The 21,745-nt window shown below is 35.8% G+C and overlaps 1 protein-coding gene across 3 annotated transcripts in view; it reads left to right on the forward strand.

Moving 5' to 3' along the window:
- Positions 1-11: 11 nt before the first annotated feature.
- Positions 12-21,745, forward strand: part of ATM (ATM serine/threonine kinase) — a 56,313-nt gene continuing 34,579 nt past the window's right edge. For all 3 annotated transcript variants that reach the window (XR_015801352.1, XM_088159440.1, XM_014877599.2), the window contains exons 1-29: positions 12-103; positions 1,896-1,996; positions 2,089-2,201; positions 3,402-3,547; positions 3,982-4,146; positions 4,588-4,753; positions 5,037-5,275; positions 6,043-6,206; positions 6,437-6,606; positions 7,155-7,526; positions 8,069-8,263; positions 8,605-8,700; positions 9,189-9,414; positions 9,543-9,674; positions 10,274-10,399; positions 10,520-10,609; positions 11,555-11,723; positions 12,361-12,560; positions 13,090-13,172; positions 13,261-13,419; positions 13,861-13,936; positions 14,071-14,201; positions 14,563-14,683; positions 15,752-15,928; positions 16,671-16,840; positions 17,137-17,383; positions 17,964-18,082; positions 19,352-19,478; positions 20,688-20,887. Coding sequence is in view for 2 of the 3 variants with exons in the window: in XM_088159440.1 (XP_088015566.1) it covers positions 1,925-1,996; positions 2,089-2,201; positions 3,402-3,547; positions 3,982-4,146; positions 4,588-4,753; positions 5,037-5,275; positions 6,043-6,206; positions 6,437-6,606; positions 7,155-7,526; positions 8,069-8,263; positions 8,605-8,700; positions 9,189-9,414; positions 9,543-9,674; positions 10,274-10,399; positions 10,520-10,609; positions 11,555-11,723; positions 12,361-12,560; positions 13,090-13,172; positions 13,261-13,419; positions 13,861-13,936; positions 14,071-14,201; positions 14,563-14,683; positions 15,752-15,928; positions 16,671-16,840; positions 17,137-17,383; positions 17,964-18,082; positions 19,352-19,478; positions 20,688-20,887 (4,451 nt within the window). In the remaining variant the exon portion in view is untranslated. The remainder of the gene's footprint in view (positions 104-1,895; positions 1,997-2,088; positions 2,202-3,401; positions 3,548-3,981; positions 4,147-4,587; positions 4,754-5,036; positions 5,276-6,042; positions 6,207-6,436; positions 6,607-7,154; positions 7,527-8,068; positions 8,264-8,604; positions 8,701-9,188; positions 9,415-9,542; positions 9,675-10,273; positions 10,400-10,519; positions 10,610-11,554; positions 11,724-12,360; positions 12,561-13,089; positions 13,173-13,260; positions 13,420-13,860; positions 13,937-14,070; positions 14,202-14,562; positions 14,684-15,751; positions 15,929-16,670; positions 16,841-17,136; positions 17,384-17,963; positions 18,083-19,351; positions 19,479-20,687; positions 20,888-21,745) is intronic.

A 21,745-nucleotide genomic window follows, 5' to 3' on the forward strand; every position in this document is an offset into this window, starting at 1 on the left:
CCGCTTCCAGGTCCGCCCGCACCGCTGCTTCCACACGTGAGCCCCGCTCCGCTCCGCTCCGCTCCGCGCCGCCGGGAGCGGGGCTGCGTGCCCCCCGGCCGAGGTGAGGGGCTGGGCTCGGGTGCGGGTCCGGGCGGGGCGGCCCCGGCTGCGGGTGCTGAGGGGCGGCTCGCGGGCTGCGGGCGCCGGCGCGGGGGGCGGTGGCGGCCCGGGGTTGCCGGGGCCGGAGCTGCTGCTCGGCGCTGTGTCCGCCTGTGCCGGGGCACCTCGCAGCGCCTCAGCCAGCTGCCCTCCGCCAGCCATGGTGTTTGGTGCGCCTGCCTTCCCCTGTGCCGTTTGTATAGCGGGTGACGGTGGCCGTCGTGTGGTACTTGGAAAACTGTAATCAGTAAGAGAAGTACTACCTGGATTCATTCATGGGATTCATTCTTGGGAATTTTTCACTGCCACTGTTACGGTTGTTGAAATACCAATAAGTACAAACGGGGGCTGCCTTCATGAATGCCCAGGCCCGACAGCAGGCCACCTCTGTTGCTACAGTTTTGGATCAAGCACTTCAGAAACCACTGGTGTTTGAAAAGTTTCTTTCTGTTTCGTTTCCAGCACAAACAGCAAGTCTGCTGGGTTGGTTTGTTTTTGTTTTTTTTTTTTTGTTCCATCGCCCAACCACCAGAGGGACAGAGAGTGGTTGAGCATTGGCACAGGCTCCCCAGGGAAGAACTCACAGCACAACCTGCCAGAGTGCAAGAGCTGCTTGGACAACGCTTCCAGGCACATGATGTGAATCTTGTGTCCTGCATAGGGTCGGGAATTGGACTTAGGGGATCCTTATGTGTCCCTTTCAGCTCAGGATATTCCATGGTTCTTGAAGTTAGTAAGGGAACACTTAATTTACATAAGTGCAGTTGCACAGTACAGGCAGCCTTCACACTTAAAATGTTTTCTTTTTCATCCACATCTATGAGTCAGCAAATCTCTGATCATACTTAGTTCCCAGCCTCATCTTGATTGAAGGCAAAGGAAATAAATGCAGTCTAAGACAGTAGTTATTTAAAGTTTTACTTATTTGAATGGCTATTTTTATATTCTCATGTAAGCACTCAAGATGCAGTGCTGTGCATCATGAATGCCTACTCTTCTTTGCTTATTACAGCAGCAGCATATGTTTGGAGTTACTTCCAGCCTGTGTGATCTGTCCTTTCCAAACAGGTTTCTTCTTAGGTCTGCTTTAAGGGTGTAAAAGTAGAAACAGGGAAGTTAAATAGAACATCATGGTTGTGATGTGCAGCATCATAATCGTATGTAATGCAAGGTCTAGCTACTTCCAGCCTCTGTCAAAGAAGCATAATTTTGAGTGATCACAGAAGGAAAAAGTTGTTTTTTCATATGACTGATATTTAATCATTCCTTGACATGTTGAGTCCCTGGGGATTTGTCAATAGATAGTGCATACCTATGAAAATGTACAATGTGAGACAGCATTTTCCAAATGCTGCCTTCTGGCAGTATCAGGTTAAGAGAGCTACTGAAGGTTAGTGCTGCTTGCCAGAATGTATTTAGCTCTGTCATTCTTACTATAATTGCACTCCCAATTGTCTGCCCAGCTCTTCTCAGTTAGCAGTCATAGAAAGAGAGGAAATCAGAGTTATGTGAAGGGGTTCTCTGGAGTTATTCTGTGACTGTTGTCTGTGGGAGCAGATCCCATTCTTGACATGAAACTGCTTCAGTTTTGCAACCAATAAGACTGACCTAGCCATAAATGCGCTTTTCAGTGAAACGTTGAACATAATGGTTCTGTTTGATACTGGACTTTCAGCATACTGCAATCCCTTTTTTTTTTTTTACTTGGCTGTGTGTTCAATAATTACTGTTTTATCCATTTCTTCTGTGTGCAGATATAAATGACACTTCTTTAAGCTGAGCCATGAATCTTGCATTACACGATCTGCTCAACTGTTGTCGTCGCCTTGAAAATGAGAAAGCTGTGGAACGAAGGGTAACAAGTTTTCTTTTGGGCGGTGTACCTCAAATAACAATGAAGGGAATCGTAAAACATAAGATATTCTTCTTCTTGTAATATATTTTCAGAAGGAAATTGAAAATTTCAAGCGACTTCTCCGTGATTCTGAAATAGTTCTCCAACTGGACCGGAATTCTGATTCTAAACCAGGAAAGCAACTCAACTGGGATGCTGTATTTCGGTAGTTTCTTGGTTTTGTTTATGAATGGTCACAATATTCTTAAAGGGGACAACATTCTTTTGTTCGTTAGGTCTAGTTTAATGCTTATCTTTATATATATTGATTTAGACTTCTTGTCAGCTTACAAAACAAGTAATTACTTACCTTAGTCTCCAAAGGAAGTAAGTTTAAAATGGGCAAAAGTGCCACACTTACCACTTACAGAAAACTGATGGGAAACTCATCCTGAATTGGGTAGATGCGTTTCCTTGCAAAAATTGTAGTTACTTTCTTTTATGGAAAATTATTCTTTGCTTCTTAATTTCATTGTATGGCTCTTATGTGGATTACAGGTAGCTTTGTTAAAGTTTCTTGTGTTGCTGAATTTCTCAAGACACAGTAGAAGGACTGTGGCATGTTTGTAGAGGCTAATCTTTGGTACAATCTGCTTCAGGTGTACTTTAAGATTGGACTAAGCATGAGTGTGATAAGTTCTTACAGCAGCTTCAGACTGTTAAATTTCGTGGTAAAAGTTCACGTGAATTATTATTTTCCATTGAATGGTGTCCTGTCAGCTTTCCATTATGTTTTTTAGCTGGACAGCATTGGAATAGTTTTTGTCTCACGGTACCAAAAGTTTCATAAAAAATACCTGATAAATTTTATGTGTTGCTTTAGCGACAGTAATATATTAGAAATGCACAGGAGGAATACAAAAGTAGAGCCTCTAAACTGAATTCAAATAGTAGGCCAGAAAATCTATAGCAATATAGTGACAAATACAGTGAAAAGTTTAATTTATAAGTAGATCTAAAATATAATCAATATATTAACTTTGAATGATAATGAAACCGGATTTTTGAGGGCTTTCCCAATAAAAGCAATGATAAGTACTTCTTATTATTTTGTTTTATAATGTTGCAGCATAAATAAAAAGACTTAGAAATGCTTTTTGTCCTAATTATAAGTTGTATGTTTAGCATTGTGCAAAGTTTAAAGGAAAATTTGGTTCCTACTCCGTTGCATCCAGGCTATCTTTAAAACTTGCATGTCCTTTTATATACTGTTTTCATCATAGTGTATTTCAGTTGGTTTTAGTCTTTGATAATTAGAATTGTGAGAAGAACAGGAAATGGCATTTTAGGCTAAATCAACATTTTCCTTTTTTACTTCAGTTATAAATGAGCAAATCCTTGGCTAATCTCTCTTTTATTTTTGAAGTGTTTTGCAGAAATACTTCCAGAAAGAACTTAAAAACCTGCAGCAGACAAAACCAAATGCATCAGCTTCAACCCAAACTACCAGACAGAAAAAGATACAAGAATTTGGAAGCTTGGTTAAATATTTCATCAGATGTGCTAATAAACGTCAGTAATACACATTATCATATAGAGATACTGGTTTGGTTTGGTACTTTGCTGTCAACTTTGAATTTTTACTTAGAAGTTAAGTTACCACTGTGTGGTTCATCTTACTTGCTTCCAGACGTTTACTATTTAAATATCTTATTGTGAATTGGTCATTTGTCCTCCTTTTCTGTCCTTTTTGATGTTCACAATGCCTTTTTGTAATTACTCGATGTGTCTATAACTGATGTATCCTCCCACTGGTAATTTATATTTTAGAAACAGTTTAAGAAAATACTTCCTAATAGAACCGTTTCAGAACTGTAGGTTTTGGGGTTTTGGGGTTTTGTTGTTTTGTTTTTTTTTAATGAAGTAACATTTACAAAAAATTAATTACAGATTTATTTGGTAGAATTTGAGTTAAATAAATAGTCTCATGTTGTTTCTTCATTTAGGGGGACCCAGGCTGAAATGTCAGGAACTTCTGATTTATGTCATGGAAGTTATAAGAGATCCAACAAGTTGTGCTGCTTATGGTTCTGACTGTAGTAGTATACTCCTAAAGGATATCCTCTCAGTAAGGAAATACTGGTGTGAGATATCCCAGCAGCAATGGTCAGGTAACATTTTTGAGCCTTCTTAGAAATGTCTTTTCCTTTTATAGAAGAATGTTTTAGATGTGTTTTAATTTGTTTGATGCCCTGCTCTGTGAGGTAGTACACAAATAAATCAGAGGAAGTCAGATTTTAGTCCATTAAGTGAAACAAGTTGCTTTTATTAAAGGAGGGGTATATAACCTATGTTAAAAGTTACTACAACCTTTTCTAGTGATTCCACCCTAATGCTTGCTTATAACTCTTGGGGTGCATTAGAGGAGTCAGGTTTTTTATTTATAAAATCAGGGGTCTGTTGCTGTTTAAAGGAAGAACGTGGATTCCAGCTATTGACCACAGAATGGTGGTCTTTGTATCTTGAATGCAATATTTTGTGTAAAGATTTCTTAATGTAATCCTCTGTAATATATATGTTTATACTTTTTTTTTTTTTTCATACATTTGCAGAGTTGCTGACCCTGTATGGCCATTTATACCTCAAACCTTCTGGGAGCATTAATAGAGTCTTAGTGGCTAGGATAATTCACACACTTACAAGAGGGTACTGCTTCCAAACTGATGGGTTGAGTTCTGACATGCTTGTCTTCTTTTCAAAGGCAATGCAGTCTGCAAGGTATGTTGCAAGTGCTCCTTTTGTATGCTAGAAAATAACTTAATATTAAGTATTTGGGATTAGACTTATTAGAGAGATAACAGGTAATAATTCTTCAGATATGTTTTCTTCTGTCTTTGAATGTCTATTAAAGAACTTCTCTAAAATACTAATAACTTCTGCATTTGTTAGGCAAATGCTGTTCTGAATGTTGTTTCTGGCTAGTGTTTACATTTAAAGGATACTTACAAAAATAAAGAAGATTATTTATTTTGGAAGTTTGAGTGTTAGGTTTGTGTTGCAGGCAGGAGAAGAATGCTGCAGGCCTGGATCATATTGTTGGAGCAATGAATATCTTCTGCAACAAGTTTGCGGACAACTGTCGCATACAGATTTGCAAAGTAGGAGAAGAAATTCTGCCTACAGTGCTTTACATTTGGACTCAGTACAGACCAAAGGATTCCCTGAAAGAATCAATAATTGAGTTATTTCGTCTCCAAGTTCATATTCATCATCCAAAGGGTGCAAAAACTCAGGGAAGAGGTACAATAAAAAGCTTCTATTTTTTTTTTTTCTGCATGCGATTGTTTAAGTTATTGTGCCAACTCTGAATTTTGATACCGAGTCTTGGAAACATTAATGATAGTGATTATTTGTCAGTAGTTTCATGCTATGGGTTAATATTGAGAGAAAGTGAAAAGGAGTTTTCAAATTGTATCCATTATGAGCATATTAATTGTGTTATGCCCTTTAAAAGTTGGGACATCTTTTAATCAAAAGGCAGTTTTAATTGCAAAATGAAAATACAAAGTCTTTGGGGAAAAGAAATAATAATTTAGATTGGGTTTACAGTGCCACATGTATTGGTGTCTTACCAGGTCTATTTAAACCCAGAAATCACTACTGTCAGTTAAGTCTGACTTAAGCTATAAAACTGCTCAGAGAATATAACTCGGTAATTATATTTGTTTGTCATGGCCTATTTTAGTTCTAGCATAATTTTTATTTATACTTTGTACAAATCTATCCATTACCTTTAACTGTATTCTTTCCAGTTAGATGAAGAACTGTTTATTAGAAACTTAATTCCTACCCTAATTACTTCTACATGCTGATTAAGTTCTCTCTTAACTTTTCCCCTTTTTTACTTTATTCATTCTCCATTATGGAATTTGCTTTTCTGGCCTGCACTTGTTGAATTTCGTGTGCCACACTCAGATTTCGGCTGTATTTTGCATTGTCTAGATGGGTATACATATTGTAACAAGTGGATGATACATAATATCTTTTTATTGGTTTTGCATGTACAGGTGCTTGTGACTTAACGAAGTGGCAAAGCATCTTACATAACCTGTATGATCTGCTGGTGAATGAAATAAATCTCATCAATACCAGAGGGAAGTATTCTTCAGGCTCACGTAATATTGCTGTAAAGGAAAATTTAATTGAGTTAATGGCTGATATTTGTCATCAGGTAACATTTTTATTTGAATATAAGATTGACTGTATAATTACTGAGCTGTATGCTTTGCTGAAGTATTCATATCTTTTGTCTGTGTTCTGTTGTGTTTTGTTAATTCTCTACAGTTTAAAAATATACTGTACTTCACTAGTGTTTCTTGTTAGGCTATAAGCATTTCAGTTTTCTTGTAAATACTGCTTTTTTTTTTAATTTGCATACTTTTTAATTTCTCTTTGTGAAAGGTCTTTACAGAGGGTACCAAAATCCTTGAAATTACCCAGTCTTATGCTGTTTCACAAAGAGAGTCCTGTGAGGACATGGCGCCAAACAAGCGCAGGAAGATTGAGCTGAGCTGGGGGGTCATTCGAGACAACCTGCAAAGATCCCAGAAGGATTTTGATGTCATACCTTGGTAATAGCATCTTTGCATGAAAGAAGTATATCACTCCAGACATCTTTTAACATTTAACATTCTCCTGAATATGTTGTGCATTTAAGTTGGGTGTCTGGATGTACTGTAATTATATATCTAAGCAGTGAACTTAGATTGTCAGAGCATGTGGAAAGTTGCTTTAAGCTGGCTATCATAGTACAGTAAGTATTAAGAGTTTGGCCATTTTGGACTAATTCATACAGTTGCCTGTAATACCTCTCCTGAAAACTGTTCCAAGGCCTGACTTCTTACCTTGGACCTTGATTGAGGGGTATTTTGTTTGCCACAAGGGACCTCTGAACTGTAAGATATTGTTAGTGATAGTGAGGCTAGATGAGCAATCTTTACAAGTGAAAATGGTAGAAATACTGAATCTTTAACTTTTGATAGTAAAGAAATGAGCTCAGTACTGGAAAGTATAAATGAGAAATGGCAATTGAAGAAGGCTTTGTTTGTTTGTTCATTTACTTCTGAAAATGCAAATTTCAGTATGTTTGGTATTAATCACTTCACTTTGTGTTTTCAAGGTTACAGGTTACAAGTCAGCTAATATCCAAGTATCCCATGAGTCTTCCTAACAGTGAGCTGCCTGCCTTACTGAATGTCCTTCACCAGTTACTGCCTCAGCAGCGCCGAGGAGAAAGGACCCCGTACGTGCTGAAGTGTCTCACAGAGGTGGCTTTATGTCAAAGTCAGAAAACTGATTTGAAAAGCACCCAGAAGTTAGAGCTCCAGAGAACTTGGGCAAAGATCTGGACTCTTACCATTCGCAGTGTAAGCCTTCAGCAAATTGAAGCGGAGAGCTTTGGGCTGCTTGGAGCTATGATTCAAGGGAACCTTGTTGTAACAGATAAAGAGCTTTGGAAGATATTTTCAGGACCTGCATGCAAACCTTCAAGGTAAAATGGAATCAAGGATAGTGTCTTGTGTCTGATTCACACTTCTCCTTACTGTGCTACCAAAACCACTCTGTTACTCAATATTACTGTTATTGTGACTGTATTTCTATTTAAGAACTGCACACATTTGTGTTCGAGGCATTTGAAATTATCATAAATATGTAATAAGACTGAAAGCAGAAGCAGAAGAGGCAAGCATCTTCGCATTTAGAATATACTCAAATTTAAAATGGACTAAAGATTTAAAGATCTGACTGACAGACAAATGTTGATTTTTTGAAGTTAGGAAGTATGTTTTCCTCTGAATTTTTCTTCTGAAATAAATACTCTGACATAGTCTCTAAGAGAGGTAGGAAATGTCTGTAATAGCCAAGAAAAATGAAAATGCACAGATTTTCATGAAGGAGTTGACCAGTATGCATGTTTGTTAGCTTGCTTATGTACTTGCTTATGCTTCGTTTGCATGCAGAAATACTGCCTGTGCTTTGATCAACAAATACCATATGGTTTCTCACAAATCCTCTGTTCCATTTTTGTTGCAGTTCTGCTGCATGTTGTTTGTCATTAGTGATGTCTGCCTATTCAGTGCCAGAAAATTTGGACCTAGGAATGGAACAGAATAGTTCTGAAAGAAATCTGGGTTCTGTGTTAAGGGAGGCAATAATGAAATGGCTCCTGTCCAGCTGTTTGGAGGAAGAAATAGAAGAATGTGCAGAGTTGCCTCCTGTGCTCTGCAGGTAAAGTTTTTGTGGCGCAACTTTACATGTAAGCTCATTCTGTAACACAAAACATTCTACAGGGAAAAATGTATTATATTAATGCAGAATTCTCTTATAATAAAGCTTAAGCAGAGTCTGTAGGGTTTTTGAGTTTCCTGTAGAATGTCACTCTGGGGATGTAATTTGGTTATCTGTCCATATCATAGCAGATATGTGACGTAAGCATTAGAAATCTTCAGTGAAAACTTAAAATTTCTTTGAAGATACACTGATAATCTGGTTAATGTTTGGGTGTGCTGCAGGAATCCCAAGGGCTTGTCTGACTGCAAGAAAATACAAAAACATTTTCTTTTTTACAGTGATTTTCCTCATCTTGTATTACAAAAAATTCTTGTGAGCCTTTCAATGAAGAACTGCAGAGCTTCCATGATCTTTTTCCAAAACGATGCTAAATGGTATGTTTTTAAATTAATCATTATAGGTACTTAAGCTAGGAATGCTGCTGCATCGTCCACCAATGCTTTGGACTGTATCCAGTTTCCTCTTAATAAGACTGAAATATGTGTAACTTACTCTGATGCAAGATAAGACTTACCCACTAGAAGTTAAAAATACTAGTTTGAGGGGCTTTCTGCTTCAGCTGTGTCAAGTAGGCTGAGGTCAGGGACACTAACACAAAGCACATGCTGCTGCATAACTGCAGGAGAAGGTATGATCTGTGTGCAGGCTTCATGTTTCCTTACAGGTCAGTTAGAGCTAGAATGGTGTTGTCTATTCCACAGTAAAGTCATGTCAGAAACTAAAGGTCAGCCAGGGTTTGGAAACACAAAAAGATAAAATATTTTATTTTGCCTTTGTATATTTCCTGTATTTAAATAATAGTATTTAAGACTTGTAAGTTGTATACTCACTGCTATAGTAAAAATTATATCTCTTCTTCAAGTGAGCAACATGTGCAAGGGAAAGAAGAAAACAATTTTTCTGATGTTGAAGAGCTGTACCTGCAGACTACATTTGATGAAATGGATATTTTCACTAACTTTGCAGCAAATATTGCAGATAAAAATGTGACTGGTTCAAGACTTGCCATCAACCAAAATCTTAGGGAAACACTGGAGAACTGCCTTTTAGCAATGTCAGAAAAGCTTTTAAGCGCTTGCGGCCCTACGGTAAGTTAAAAATTGTTGTTACATCCTTACACTTATGCTCCCAAACAATCTATTTCCAAGGCAAAGTCTATGGATTCTATATTTTGTGGTGATGAACTGCTGGTATTTATACTGTGTATTTGATTTAGTCTAAGGTTGTTACTGCTGAGCACCTTGTCCGATGTGTCAGTCTCTTGGTTGGTGTTCTGGGTTGCTATTGCTACACTGGTACTTTTAAAGAGGAGGATGCCTGTAAGTCAGTATTGTTCCAGAATGCTAAGGTAAGTAGTAATGCATTTGGGACCTATTAAAAATTAAATAAAGCATTGAGTATAAGTTAATTCATAAAATTCTGTTCATTTTGACACATTTTCAGAGCACAGGTATCTCCTCAGAAAAAGGCAGCTTAGAGAGGTTTAAATATGTTACTGCTGCTGAAAGAGAGGAGTCACTGAAATTATGTCAGTATACCAATGTATGAGTTTTGCACTGGGGATTATTCAAAATATTGATGCATTTCTGAGTCACACCTTTAAAAAAAATGGAAGTCATGGACATGTATACAAAGGACTAATTAGAGGATAACAAGTCCTTTCATTTATAGGTCTTTTATTTGAGATAATTTGATGGTTCAAACCAATATGAAGACAGCTATTGCTACTATTTTTACTTTTAGTACTACCTGAGGTGATTCCTTGCTTAAATACAGAAACCCAAAACTTAGGCTTTATGGAGATATGCTGTATTGATGCGTATTGATGAATATCAAAAAGCTGTATGAATGAAAACCATTTATTTTTGTCTTTATGTGTGTACTGTGTAGGTACCAATGTATAAGAGCATTTCACTGAGGTTTTCTAACTATGTTGTACTTTATTAGTCTCTCATTCATTATGCCGGCGAAAGCATTTCCCAGTCTAAAAACAAGCTAAATGAAGATACCCATATCCACACACTGAGGACTTTGATAATGCAGTGTACAAAATGTTTGTGCAATTGTACCAAGGTAAAGTTTACAAAGGACTTTAAATCTCTTTCTTCATTAATGAGATCGGGAAATTGAGTATCAAACCTTTAATTCCTGAAAAAATTAATTAACCTATCTGTACATCTTGCTTCCTTACAGAACAGTGCTAATAAGATGCTGTCTAATATATTCCTGCGTTTGTTAACTTCAAAATTTATGAACGATCTGATAGATATTTGCAAGAATCTGGTGAGTACATTCTGTTTTTAAATGCAGTGCTCTTCTGTGAGAGGATTGTTTTTACAGCACAATGATCTGGAGGCAAACCAAACGAGACACATATTACTGAAAAAATAAATTGAAATACATTGAGTTTTGTAGAGAATTCCTATCCAGAAACATTTCTGTTTAGCATTTGAACACAGGCTTAGGGTGAAAAGAAGAGCAGATGGATAACATTTGATCAAGGTTAGCATTCTGGCTCAAATTAATAAACAAATTTATGCTGTTTTTTGTGGTTTTAATATTTTCTTACAGTAGATGTATATACAAAAGAAATCTATACCACATGACTCTTTAACAGTAATGCACTTGTAAAGGAGCATGGTTTTTTGTGTTTATTATGTGGGAATTAAATTATCTATAAATTGCTCCTTTCCCACTGTGAAAAGTGGAAGTATGGCACATCACTGTGTTTAGCACAATTCTTAAAACTTTTCTTTGGCATGTGATGCTGGTAGTCGGGTCTAGGCAGACAAGTTCCTGCTTTTCAGATGAGGAAGAGCTGGGGGTTTTGCCATGTGTTAACTTGTCATCTGGTAGGGAAAGTAGTGATTAGCTTGCCCTCAGAAAGTCACATGCCTCCTTTTTATTTCTCTGTAATTAGGAAGTATGGTGAGAAGTTGGTGAGTCTTACAGAGAGCTGTTTTTAGAAACTAACACTGTCCTTGGCAGAATCTAAAATGCAGAAATTAGTATCTGTCTGAGGAAGCTTCTGTCCTGAAGAAAGCAGTTCAGACCATATTTAGAAAACTGGTTTATCACAAGGGATGAAATTCGTCAATTCTGTGTCACCCTTATGTCTTCACCTGTTCTAGTTCACTGGAAAACTGCAGTGTCTCTCCTCGTGCTATGTCTGAGATGTTTCTTCTGTCCCTAGAAGCAAACTTTAAAAGTATATGGTGTTTTTATCAGATGACAGTTACTGGAAAGCCAAGTGTACTGGGAAAAATGGATCTGAGGAATGATCCTGAGGAGAGTATAATGGAAGTAGATAACCTGGCATCTGATGATTTGTTTGATGATCATTCAGTGACTGACGTCAGTGATACAAATGAATCTGGTGACACGCAAACTGTAACAGGTAAGTCTTCTCTACCTCCAAAAGCTTGTTTTTGCAAATACCTCTTGGCTTGAAAGATACTGAGGTACAAAATTGTGCTGCTTTATTAGTAGTTAAAGCAGGTAATGGTTGAACCACGTACTTTTTAAGCATTCATAAATTTCATCAGTGTTATAAAAATGTTAATGAAGTGTTTGAGATCATTTAGAAAGGAGCAGTTTAATTTTAAAAATCAAATAATGTAAGAAGAGACACTAATTTTTTCTAAGTCAGAAGTTTTGGCAAAGAAAAGACTAGAAAATGTGTCTATAGAGTACTTGTCTCTCATTAGATTGTGCTTAATTTTCTTTAAAATAGTCCTATTTAACTTTTCTCCTTCTCCTGATTAATAATTCTTGACAATATGTCTGGACCTTCAGAGGGACAGGAGCATGAATCTGTCTGTTCATTCCTGTTGGGAGTTACAAGTACTGATATTACCTTTGGTTTCAACTTCTTACTTAAAATGCCCTAACTGTTCAATAACAAATGAACATGAAAGTTGCTGGTACTCTATCTTTTTTGAGAACTTACATTAGTTTTGTAAAGACCTAAAATGTTACCACCTCTTCTATTGTCTTTGGAGAAGACATTTCTTACATGGAAATCTTATTTCCAGGTGCTTTGAGCCCATTAGCTGAAGAACAGTTGACAAAACAGGATTTACTTCTCCTTGAAATTGTGAGGTTCTTATGTATTAGTGTAACTACAGTCCAAGTTCAGGCACTGAGCTTCCGAGCTTCTGATATTAGGAGGAGGCTGTTAATGCTGACTGAAAGCAGCGTCTTTGACAGCGCTAAGCCACTGCATCTGCACATGGTGAGTATGAGGGGTTTTTACAGCAGACCCACTTCTGTAAATGTAGTGTTAGCAAATTTACATAGTCTTCTCGATTATACATTGTATTTCTCCTCTCATCAGTCCCCTGGGAAGACTTAAAATGGCTACATTTGGGGTTTTTGAAGTGTGTTGTAGTCAGGAAAACAGCAGTTCAAATTTGTAAGCCAGAAAAGGAAGAGTTGAGAAAAATACATATCTTGCTTTTATAATTAATTATTTGTCAAAGAACTAGAAATACTTGCTGTATTAGAATAATATCTGTGGCTAAGTTTACAAAGGAAATATTTTTTACTGCCAGAACTAAAAGTTTGATGATCTCTATTACTGTACGATGGTGATTGCATGGAAAGATGACAAGTCTAACACGCAATAGCTGATGATGGTTTTGTGTCAGACTTAACAAAAAAGTTGCCTAATTTTTCTTTTTGTTTACTTATTTTCCTAAGTACTGTTTTCCATTTTGGTTTTATTTGGGTTTTTTCTTCCATCTGTTTTTTTTATTCCACAGTACTTGATCCTGTTGAAGGAGCTCCCTGCTGAAGAACACCTCTTGCCTGCAGTTGATGTTGATATGCTACTTAAGCCTCTTTCGTAAGAAAGAAACTATTCAGCATGTTTTACATCTATTTCAGGGGATTTGGTGGCTTTTTCGATAATTTTTTTCTTCTTTTCTTTACAGTACTGTGTGTTCTCTGCATCGTCGAGATCAAGAAGTTTGTAAAGTAATCCTAAATAATTTGCTCCCTATAGCAGTAGGGTTGGCCCAGTTCGATGAACATGCTGCTGAAGAGGCAGGGACTGCCAAAGGACAGTTTTTGACAGTTGTCGAAGCCTTTTGGTATGTTATTTAATGCAGGAGTCTGTTGGGCATTATTTTTGATTTTTAGTTTTTATCTTTGCTGTCAGTAAGAAGATTGTAGTGCTGTTGTGTGTCTTGCTGCTGTGGAATCTTCATGCATTTAACTTTTCAGATTTTCTGTCATGCTATATTTGTAGCAAAAAATTAATCCTTAAAGTAGTACTAGCATAATAAACAGTACACTCTTGTATATAAACAAAGACTGATTCTATGCTGAATTGCATCAGTAATTATAACAAGTGATAACTTCAGCAGCCCAAAAAGAATATTGTTTGCAATTACCAACAAAAATGTCAAATCCTCCTAAACATGCCCATGAGGCACAAAGAAGTCAACTGTGAGCAGCAGAAACTAACTTGCTAGACTGTTTCTCAAAACTGTGGGCAGCTTCTTCTGTTCATTGAGTATTCTTTGTTTTAGGCATTTATCTCAAGGAGGGAAATGCACAGCATCAGTAAGAGTGGCCCTTTTAAATTGCATGAAAGCCCTACTTGAGGTAATCCCAGATTTTCTGACATTTATTAGCATGCTAAATATTTATTTGATGTACTTAAAAACAGTGTCTAAGATCTTTTGCATATTGCAGTGTATCTTCCATACATTTTAAATCACAATATTAATTTTCTTCAGGTTGATCCTCATTGCAAGTGGGCAATCCTTCATGTGAAAAATAAAGATCTACCTGTGAGTGATGCTTTCCCACATTTCCTTGCAGACAGTCACCATCAAGTTCGCATTCTTGCTGCAAAGTCAATTATCAGGTGATAATGTAGATATTTTTTTCTGTTTGTAAGAATAATGCTTAATTTCACTTAACTGGATGTCACCTCTGCTACTGCATAGCTATTCTTTTCCATACTTCTGGAACTGCAGTCTTGACAGAATATAAAAGCCTACCAAATTATGTTGAAGTGTTCAAACTTTGTCTGTATTTCAATTATTCTGTGATGTGAGAGATCAATATAGAGAGAGAAACTGCTCTATAAGAAAATAAAGAAAAATCTATATAAGGGCTTAAGACAAAAATAATTATATTCAAAAAATCAGAATCTTATTGATATGGACAACATACAGTAATTCTGTGGTGTTATACTAATAATTATTGCTCTCTTTTTTTTTAAGTTTGTTTCAAGATGTGAAACAGAGAGATTCTTCTGGAATGTCAAGACCTCTTCCCCTGAAGCTCCAGCAAAAGGCTTTTGAGAATGCATACCTCAGAGTTCAGGAAGGAATGAGCAATCTGGTACCAACATCTAATCATTAGTTTTGCCTAGTTCTGATCTTTTCAATAAAATTACCTTGAACATGATCATATTTAGTTTTCTGAAAACATTAATTCTTCTGGACTTCTGGTAATCTGAGCTGGTGAAAGAAAGTGATTATCAGGAAATACCTTTCATATTGAGTCACTCACAGTTTTGCGCTCATTAGAAGTTTGTAAATTTGTAAACTGTGTTTCAGACTGCTCTTCTGTATCATACTACTAGTTGTTGCAGGTTTGGTGCTGTAACACTTAAGAATCATAGAAAAACGTAGCCTCAGTAATCTAGAAATCATATAAATAATAAGGTACAATGTAAATTGTATGATGTGTTTATACAGCATGAAACCAGATATGTAAGTTTTGGAAAGATCATTTTTTCCGGTGGTATTAGAACAGTGGTTTTACAAAACTGAGATTTGCTTAGGAATTTGAACTATTCAGAAGAAGCTTGAAATGAGGGAAAAGTTACACTTCAGTGCAGTGACTGGAAATAACAACAGTGGTGTAATACTGTGGAATTTCTTTAATTTTTCTTTTAGTGTCTTTCACTTTTCCTCCTTCCTTGTTACCATGCTAACTCATCTGCTTCCTCTACGTTTCCTGCTGTTACCCACCTGCATGTTATCTCCCTTCCCTTTGCTGTGTTGTAGCCTGGCCTTGCTGCTGAGGCCTCATCTCTGCCATCTTTTTCATCCCTCTGTACTGTCACCTCCAGCTCTTTGTCATCATCTGGTTTCTGTGTTAAGTCCTTGTTCTGTCCCCTCAGCTTGATGGTGTCTGTTAGCTTATCCCCTTTCATTGCAGTTTCTTGTAACCTTTATTTAAACTCATTACTTGTCAACACAATGCCTTTATAGGGGGAGAACTGCATTTAAATGGCAAGGCAGTTCTTCCCTATATGCATCATGGAGTAAAAAAAGGAGACTTGATTTGTTCAGTAGTATTTATGTCAGTGCCCTTAATTTTAAATTATTTATGCTGATTTATTAACTAGGAAATAGCTTTAACAGAATATTTGCTCAATGTCTTCATCCTTTCTTATTGAAGGTCAGGGGTGATACAAGTCCTGAAGATCTTTTGGACAAACAGAGTAATGGAAAAGCAGTTTTGCTGATGCTTATAACCATGGTTCTGTGCTGCAGCCCAGTGTGTGAAAAGCAAGCTCTGTTTGCTATTTGCCAGTCTGTGAAAGAGAATGGATTAGAACCTCATCTAGTGAAGAAGGCAAGTCTGACATTTCATTTGATATTTAGGTTATAAATTAAGGTTAAGATTGAAAGACTACAAAATGCTTTCCTCAGTATCAAAACTTGTTAAATATTGTAAAGGTATGACTAATGTACTTATATAACTGAATCAATTTGTCTTTATATTTAATGAGTCACATAAAAATAATGAAACCATGAAAGGCAATTTTAATGGTAAATCTTGTCTGTTCAAAGCACAGATCTGAAATACAAATAGACTTTTATACAATATTGCAAATCTTATTTTAAAAAATCATACTACCCAGTGGAAGCAAGTTTTCCTATGTTGAAAATATGTAAAATAAATGCAGTGTATTGGGAGATGGTATGTGATTTGTGGAATTCTATTTTGAAGTTCACAAGGGTGTACTGAAATGATTGCTGTTTATACTTCACCCTTTCATGCCAGTAGTTTTTTAAGTGCACATTTTCCTTTTATCCTTTATTCACTGCTTCCTGTTCTTGCACACTGTCTGTACCCTGCAAAATGGGTACTAGCCCTCCTTTCTTGATTTACATGGGTTAATTGTAGTTTCTTGATTGCACTCTTCTGAGATATGGCAATACAAATACTAAAATTCCTTACCCTAAACAGAGGCTGAGTTATACAAATATTCATTAAAAGGCTGGGAGAACACATGGTGGTGTGATATTGTCAGTTTGCCATAATACCATGTACACTTTATGCTGTTTTTGCAATCTAAATTCATGCATTTCAGGTTTTGAAAAAAGTGTCTGACATTTTTGGCTATAAAAGTATAGAAGACTTCATGACATCACATTTAGACTACTTGGTGATGGAGTGGCTGAAAATAAATGACAGTGGATATAGCCTGTCTGCTTTCCCTTACGTTCTTCTGAACTATACTAGCCTTGAGGAATTTTACAGGTAAGTTTGCTATATGATGAAAGTATTATTCAGATTTTATGTACAATTATGACATGAGGTCTCAAATTGTTTAATGTAGTATTGCATCAGGATTTTGTTGTAAGTTGATATATTGAGAACTTCTGAAATGTATTATATTTATGCAGGTAAGATATTTTTTTTTTGGTGTAGCAGTAGCTAAACAATAATTGTAAGTTTGGTTTTACAGTAAAGGAATGGTATTTACTATATGATACTCAAGATTTTTCTTAAAAAGTAATTTAAGGACATTTTGGAAATGTATTTACTACATGTAGGTCTTGTTACAAAGTTTTGGTTCCACACCTGGTGATTAGAAATCAGTTTGAAGATGTGAAAACACTTGCCAACAAGATTGGAAAAGACTGGAGACAAGTTCTGGCAGACTGTTTTCCAAAGTTACTTGTCAATATCCTCCCGTACTTTGCCTATCAAAGCCATGGAAAGAGTGAAGTAGCAGAGCAAAGAGAAATGGCTTCTAAAGTCTATGACATGCTTAAGGATGAAAACTGCTTAGGAAAACAGGTATCCGTTTAAAATGTGCAAATTGAGTTCTATGGTGTTTAGCAGATCAGAAAGAAACATTTGTATATTATATAAATAGTTGAAATTTATAGATGCAAAAGTAGTATTTTAATAAATTCAAGCTAGCCAAGTTTTTACCCCAAGGATTTCAAGGCACTATTCAATAGAAACCTTCAGGCAGACAGTTGATTGAAGCATAATTTTTTTCATAATGCAATACGGGTTTTTTTTACCATTCCTTTTACAACCCTGAGTTTCTCTGTCATATATCTGTCACATTATCCTCTTAAAATATTTTTTTAGTGCTTTATGAGTAGCCATATTCTCCGGAGGCAGACTCTATGTTCAGAACTAGTAGTAAAAGGAAATATTTTTTTTCTATATACTCTAGGAAAGCAGATTGTTCTGCCTGTGACTGCCATAGAGAAGCTTAACCAAGCTTAATTTATGAATTAATTGTATGTCATGGATGATGGAGCAAGTAGACAATCTAGACAAGAAGTAGGTTTCTCAGAAGCCAAAGAAATAATTCTGGCTGAAATACCTTTTTCTAATTAAAATACTATTTTTCTTCTTGTAGCAAATGGACAATTTATCTCATAGTAACTTGCCAGAGATTGTGGTTGAACTGTTGATGACCTTACATGAACCAGCTGGTACCACAGTGGAAGAAGGGTCTCATCTAAGTAAATACATAAGGTATGTACTTGCAGATTCTCTAAATGCTTAGTGTGTTTGTGTAACATTGTGCATTGAAATGTGTCCTTCAGGCATAAGGAGAGGTAACCCTGAAGCTGAGAGGGTTTATTGCTACTAGTAATGATATATCATAGTCACACGTTCTCAGGTAGTTACTCCCCAAGATCAGTGGAGAAGCTCTGTAATACTGCAGCTAATGGAAGGGATGAACAGTGGGCAAGGGAGTGCTCTTGTGTTTTGATGAGCTGCACTGTTGTGGCACTGCCAGTTGAGAGCAGTTCAAATTTAGATGCACTGCCCTCTGTAAAATTGGTCAGGTTTTAGTCTCTAAATTATAGTGATTATTTTAATAATCTTTAATAACTAGAAGTCACGGACAGCTAAAGTGAACTGTCTCTTAGTGGTTCTTGCAGTGGTGGCAGCTCTTGTCTTTGGTAAGGAGATTGGTTAAGCAATGCCAAATAAACAAATTCCTAATTAATAGAAATAGCCTAATGGCATAAATGTCTTCATGTTTATTAACTTTTCAGTCTTTGTTGTTGTCCTAAAATTTTCCTATTTGCATAATAATTTTCCAGATTTTTATGTTCAAATATAAACTTTTTGGAAAAACGTTGCATTTTGTAAAATTCTTGAAGAAGATACCTTTATTGTAAAAATAGTAAGTTGAAGGAATCCAAAGCATTTCTCTGAAAATCTGCCAAAAGTTAAATGGCTTAGAATTTAAGAATTCTTTAAAGATTTTTTTTGCAGTGAGTTTATTAACAAACTGTGGTGTCTACTTGTAAACAAAGCTCTTACTTTTAAGAAGGAAATGGTAAGAATAAGAGTGATGAAACTTAGATTATGCACTTTTATTACTACCGTGATGCATTTCCTTTCTTTTTGAGGTCCCAGAAAAGTTCACTACCCTGTTTTTCCTCAACCAAATTGTTCCCACAATTACAAAATGCAGAAGATTTATCCATGAATTGTAATTAGATTTTTGTACTAAGTACCTTAGATGAGACAAATATGTGGGATTTTAACAATATTGTCTTTCAAAAAAAAGAATGTTACGAAAGTACAGTTTTGAGAGCTACCAGAGGAGGAACAAGCAGCTACAAGATATGATGCATGTGACTTTTCTGGATGCTTTTGAAGCTTCTTGGTGAAAGCAGAAAATATTTTCAAGGAATTTATGTGTTTATTCATTAAGAATTACTGTACTAAATACAAGTGGTTTGATTTTAGAGAAGAAAAATATAAATCTCTTTTTTATTCATTTAGGGAACTGGATCCTGCTCCTAATCCTCCTCATTTTCCATCTTATGTGATTAAGGCAACCTTGGACTATATTAGCAACTGTCATAAAAGCAAATTAAAAAGTATTGTAGCAGTTCTTTCTAAAAGCCCTGTAAGTATGTAATGATGATTATCTTTTCATGTAGAATGCGAAATTTTGATTATTATTATGATACTCTTTAGTTAAATTAGACATTTTCATCATTTCTATATGAGGAAAATAAACAACCTTATGCCCTTTTTCTATTAATTTGTTTGCCTTCTGAAATGGAAGATGTCCTAAATTCAGGAAGAGTTATGTGCATTATATAATTATATTACTTTTAATTACTATATTATATGTGTAATACGTTTTATATAAGTATGTAAATTATGTAATTATGTGCATTATTGAATACATCTAAAGTAGAGAGTATTATTACAAAGGTTGAGGAAATCTCTGTGTACAGACACAGTTTAGAATGTGGCATATTTGTCACATGTCTGAAGACTGTTCTAAAATAATTTCATTTGGTCAATTTTAACTAAATACAGCCTACAATTAAAATGTAAAATTTACTTACTTTTACTGACAATGTGAAATTTTATACTCAGGCATGTTTTTTGACACTTGATTTTCATTTGTTAAAGGCAAATATGAAGACATAGAAAATTACACAGCCTTGCAATAAATCATAAGTGTACTACTGTCTTCTAACTTTGTTCCTTAGAAATGTATCTGTTTAAAGTTATGCTGTATTATTGCATATGTTATCAACAGCTTCATTTGCCTGCTTACAAATAATCTAAAAATAGGAAAAAAACTTTCCTGAACTATGTTTTGTCTAAATCTTTGGAGTGTAAAAGTTAATGTTGCCAGGCAGTGGAATAAGTTTTTTTTAAATGTTGCACAACCTGCCTAGTGTTTTTTAAGTTTACAGTTTTAACAGTTGCAACCTGTAGTGCTGTGTTCTGTGAAATAGTGCATCTCCCACACATGAACATTATGTCTGAAAAAATACAGGTTGAATTCATACCTGATATTTTCATGGTTTTTAATTTATATTTCTCTGTTGATAGACATTGGTGTAACTGTTTGGCTTTCTGAAAAATGTGCATAGCATTTCTCATGTGGGGGGAATAAAGAAAGGAAAATGAAGAAGTATATGGCTTATAGTCCTGATTGGAGAATTGGTTTCTGTGTAGGTCTTTTGTTTGTTTAAAGCAATAAAAATAATGAAGCTTTTTTGCCCATGTTAGATTTTAAGTTTTTACAGTTTTTTCTTGATATCTGTATTGACATTATGAATAATTTTTTTACTCATATTTTACTCATTTTTAGGATTCATTCCAGAAAATCCTTCTAGCTCTTTGTAAGCATGTATCAGATGCAAAAAACATGTATAAGAAACACAGAGTTCTTACAATCTATCACTTGTTTGTTGGTCTGTTACTTAAAGAGATCAAAGACAGTTTAGGAGGAGCCTGGGCTTTTGTCCTTCGAGATGTAATTTACACCCTGATTCACCACATCAATAGCAGGTAAACAAAGTAATTATCTCTAGTTCTTCCTGTCTGAGCTCCCTTGCTCCTGTAACTTTACATCCTAATATTAATTCCAATTTGCTAAAATTAAAAATTAAGTTGCTATTCTTTTATAATCTCAGAATTTAAACTTAGAATTCTAACTAAAATACGGAATGTTTTGTGCTAGCCTTGTGTTTAGATGCTTGCTGTAGTGCAGGTTTTGTATCTGTAATAGGCTTCAGATTGTAGAAATAAGCAGGGTTAGGCGATTTTGATGACAGGGTGTTTAGGAGTTTATAGCATATGGGAGAAAGGTTCAAAATATGGAGTTAAGTGCAAAGTAAGCACATCTGAAATAAAATGTGCTTATTGAGTTAGTAAGAGTGTTGACATTTAGATTCTCACCACTGAGTGCCTATAACAAAGTGAGAATTGGTACACATTGTCTTAGCTTGCCTTTAGATTGAGAAAACTGGCCCTTCATCAGGTTAAAATTTAAGTAAGAAGACCACAAATATTTTCTTACTTGAGCTTTAACTTTAGGTTTCCCAGACAGTTATTAACCTCCATGTCTCTGAGTTTATGTATAATGGATTTCTTGGCTGGTTTGAAGCATTTCATACCCTGAGATGTTGAAGAGATGTGTGGGTTTTATAGTAAATGCCATTATTACGGTGTTACTGCTGTTATGTTGAGCACTGAACTGGGGTGGGGGCCGCTGATGCTGATGCTCTCGCTGAGAGCAACACTTCCTTTCAGAGGGACCTCAGAATTCACCTGATCTAAATTTGAAGTTGATCCTGCTTCATGGAGGAAGCTACACTAGATAATCTCCAGGTGTCCTGTATGACCTAATTTTTTTTAAACTAATAG

Source organism: Sturnus vulgaris, chromosome 2 (genome assembly GCF_052056855.1).
Source record: "Sturnus vulgaris isolate bStuVul1 chromosome 2, bStuVul1.hap1, whole genome shotgun sequence".
In the NCBI taxonomy this organism is placed as follows: Eukaryota; Metazoa; Chordata; class Aves; order Passeriformes; family Sturnidae; genus Sturnus; species Sturnus vulgaris.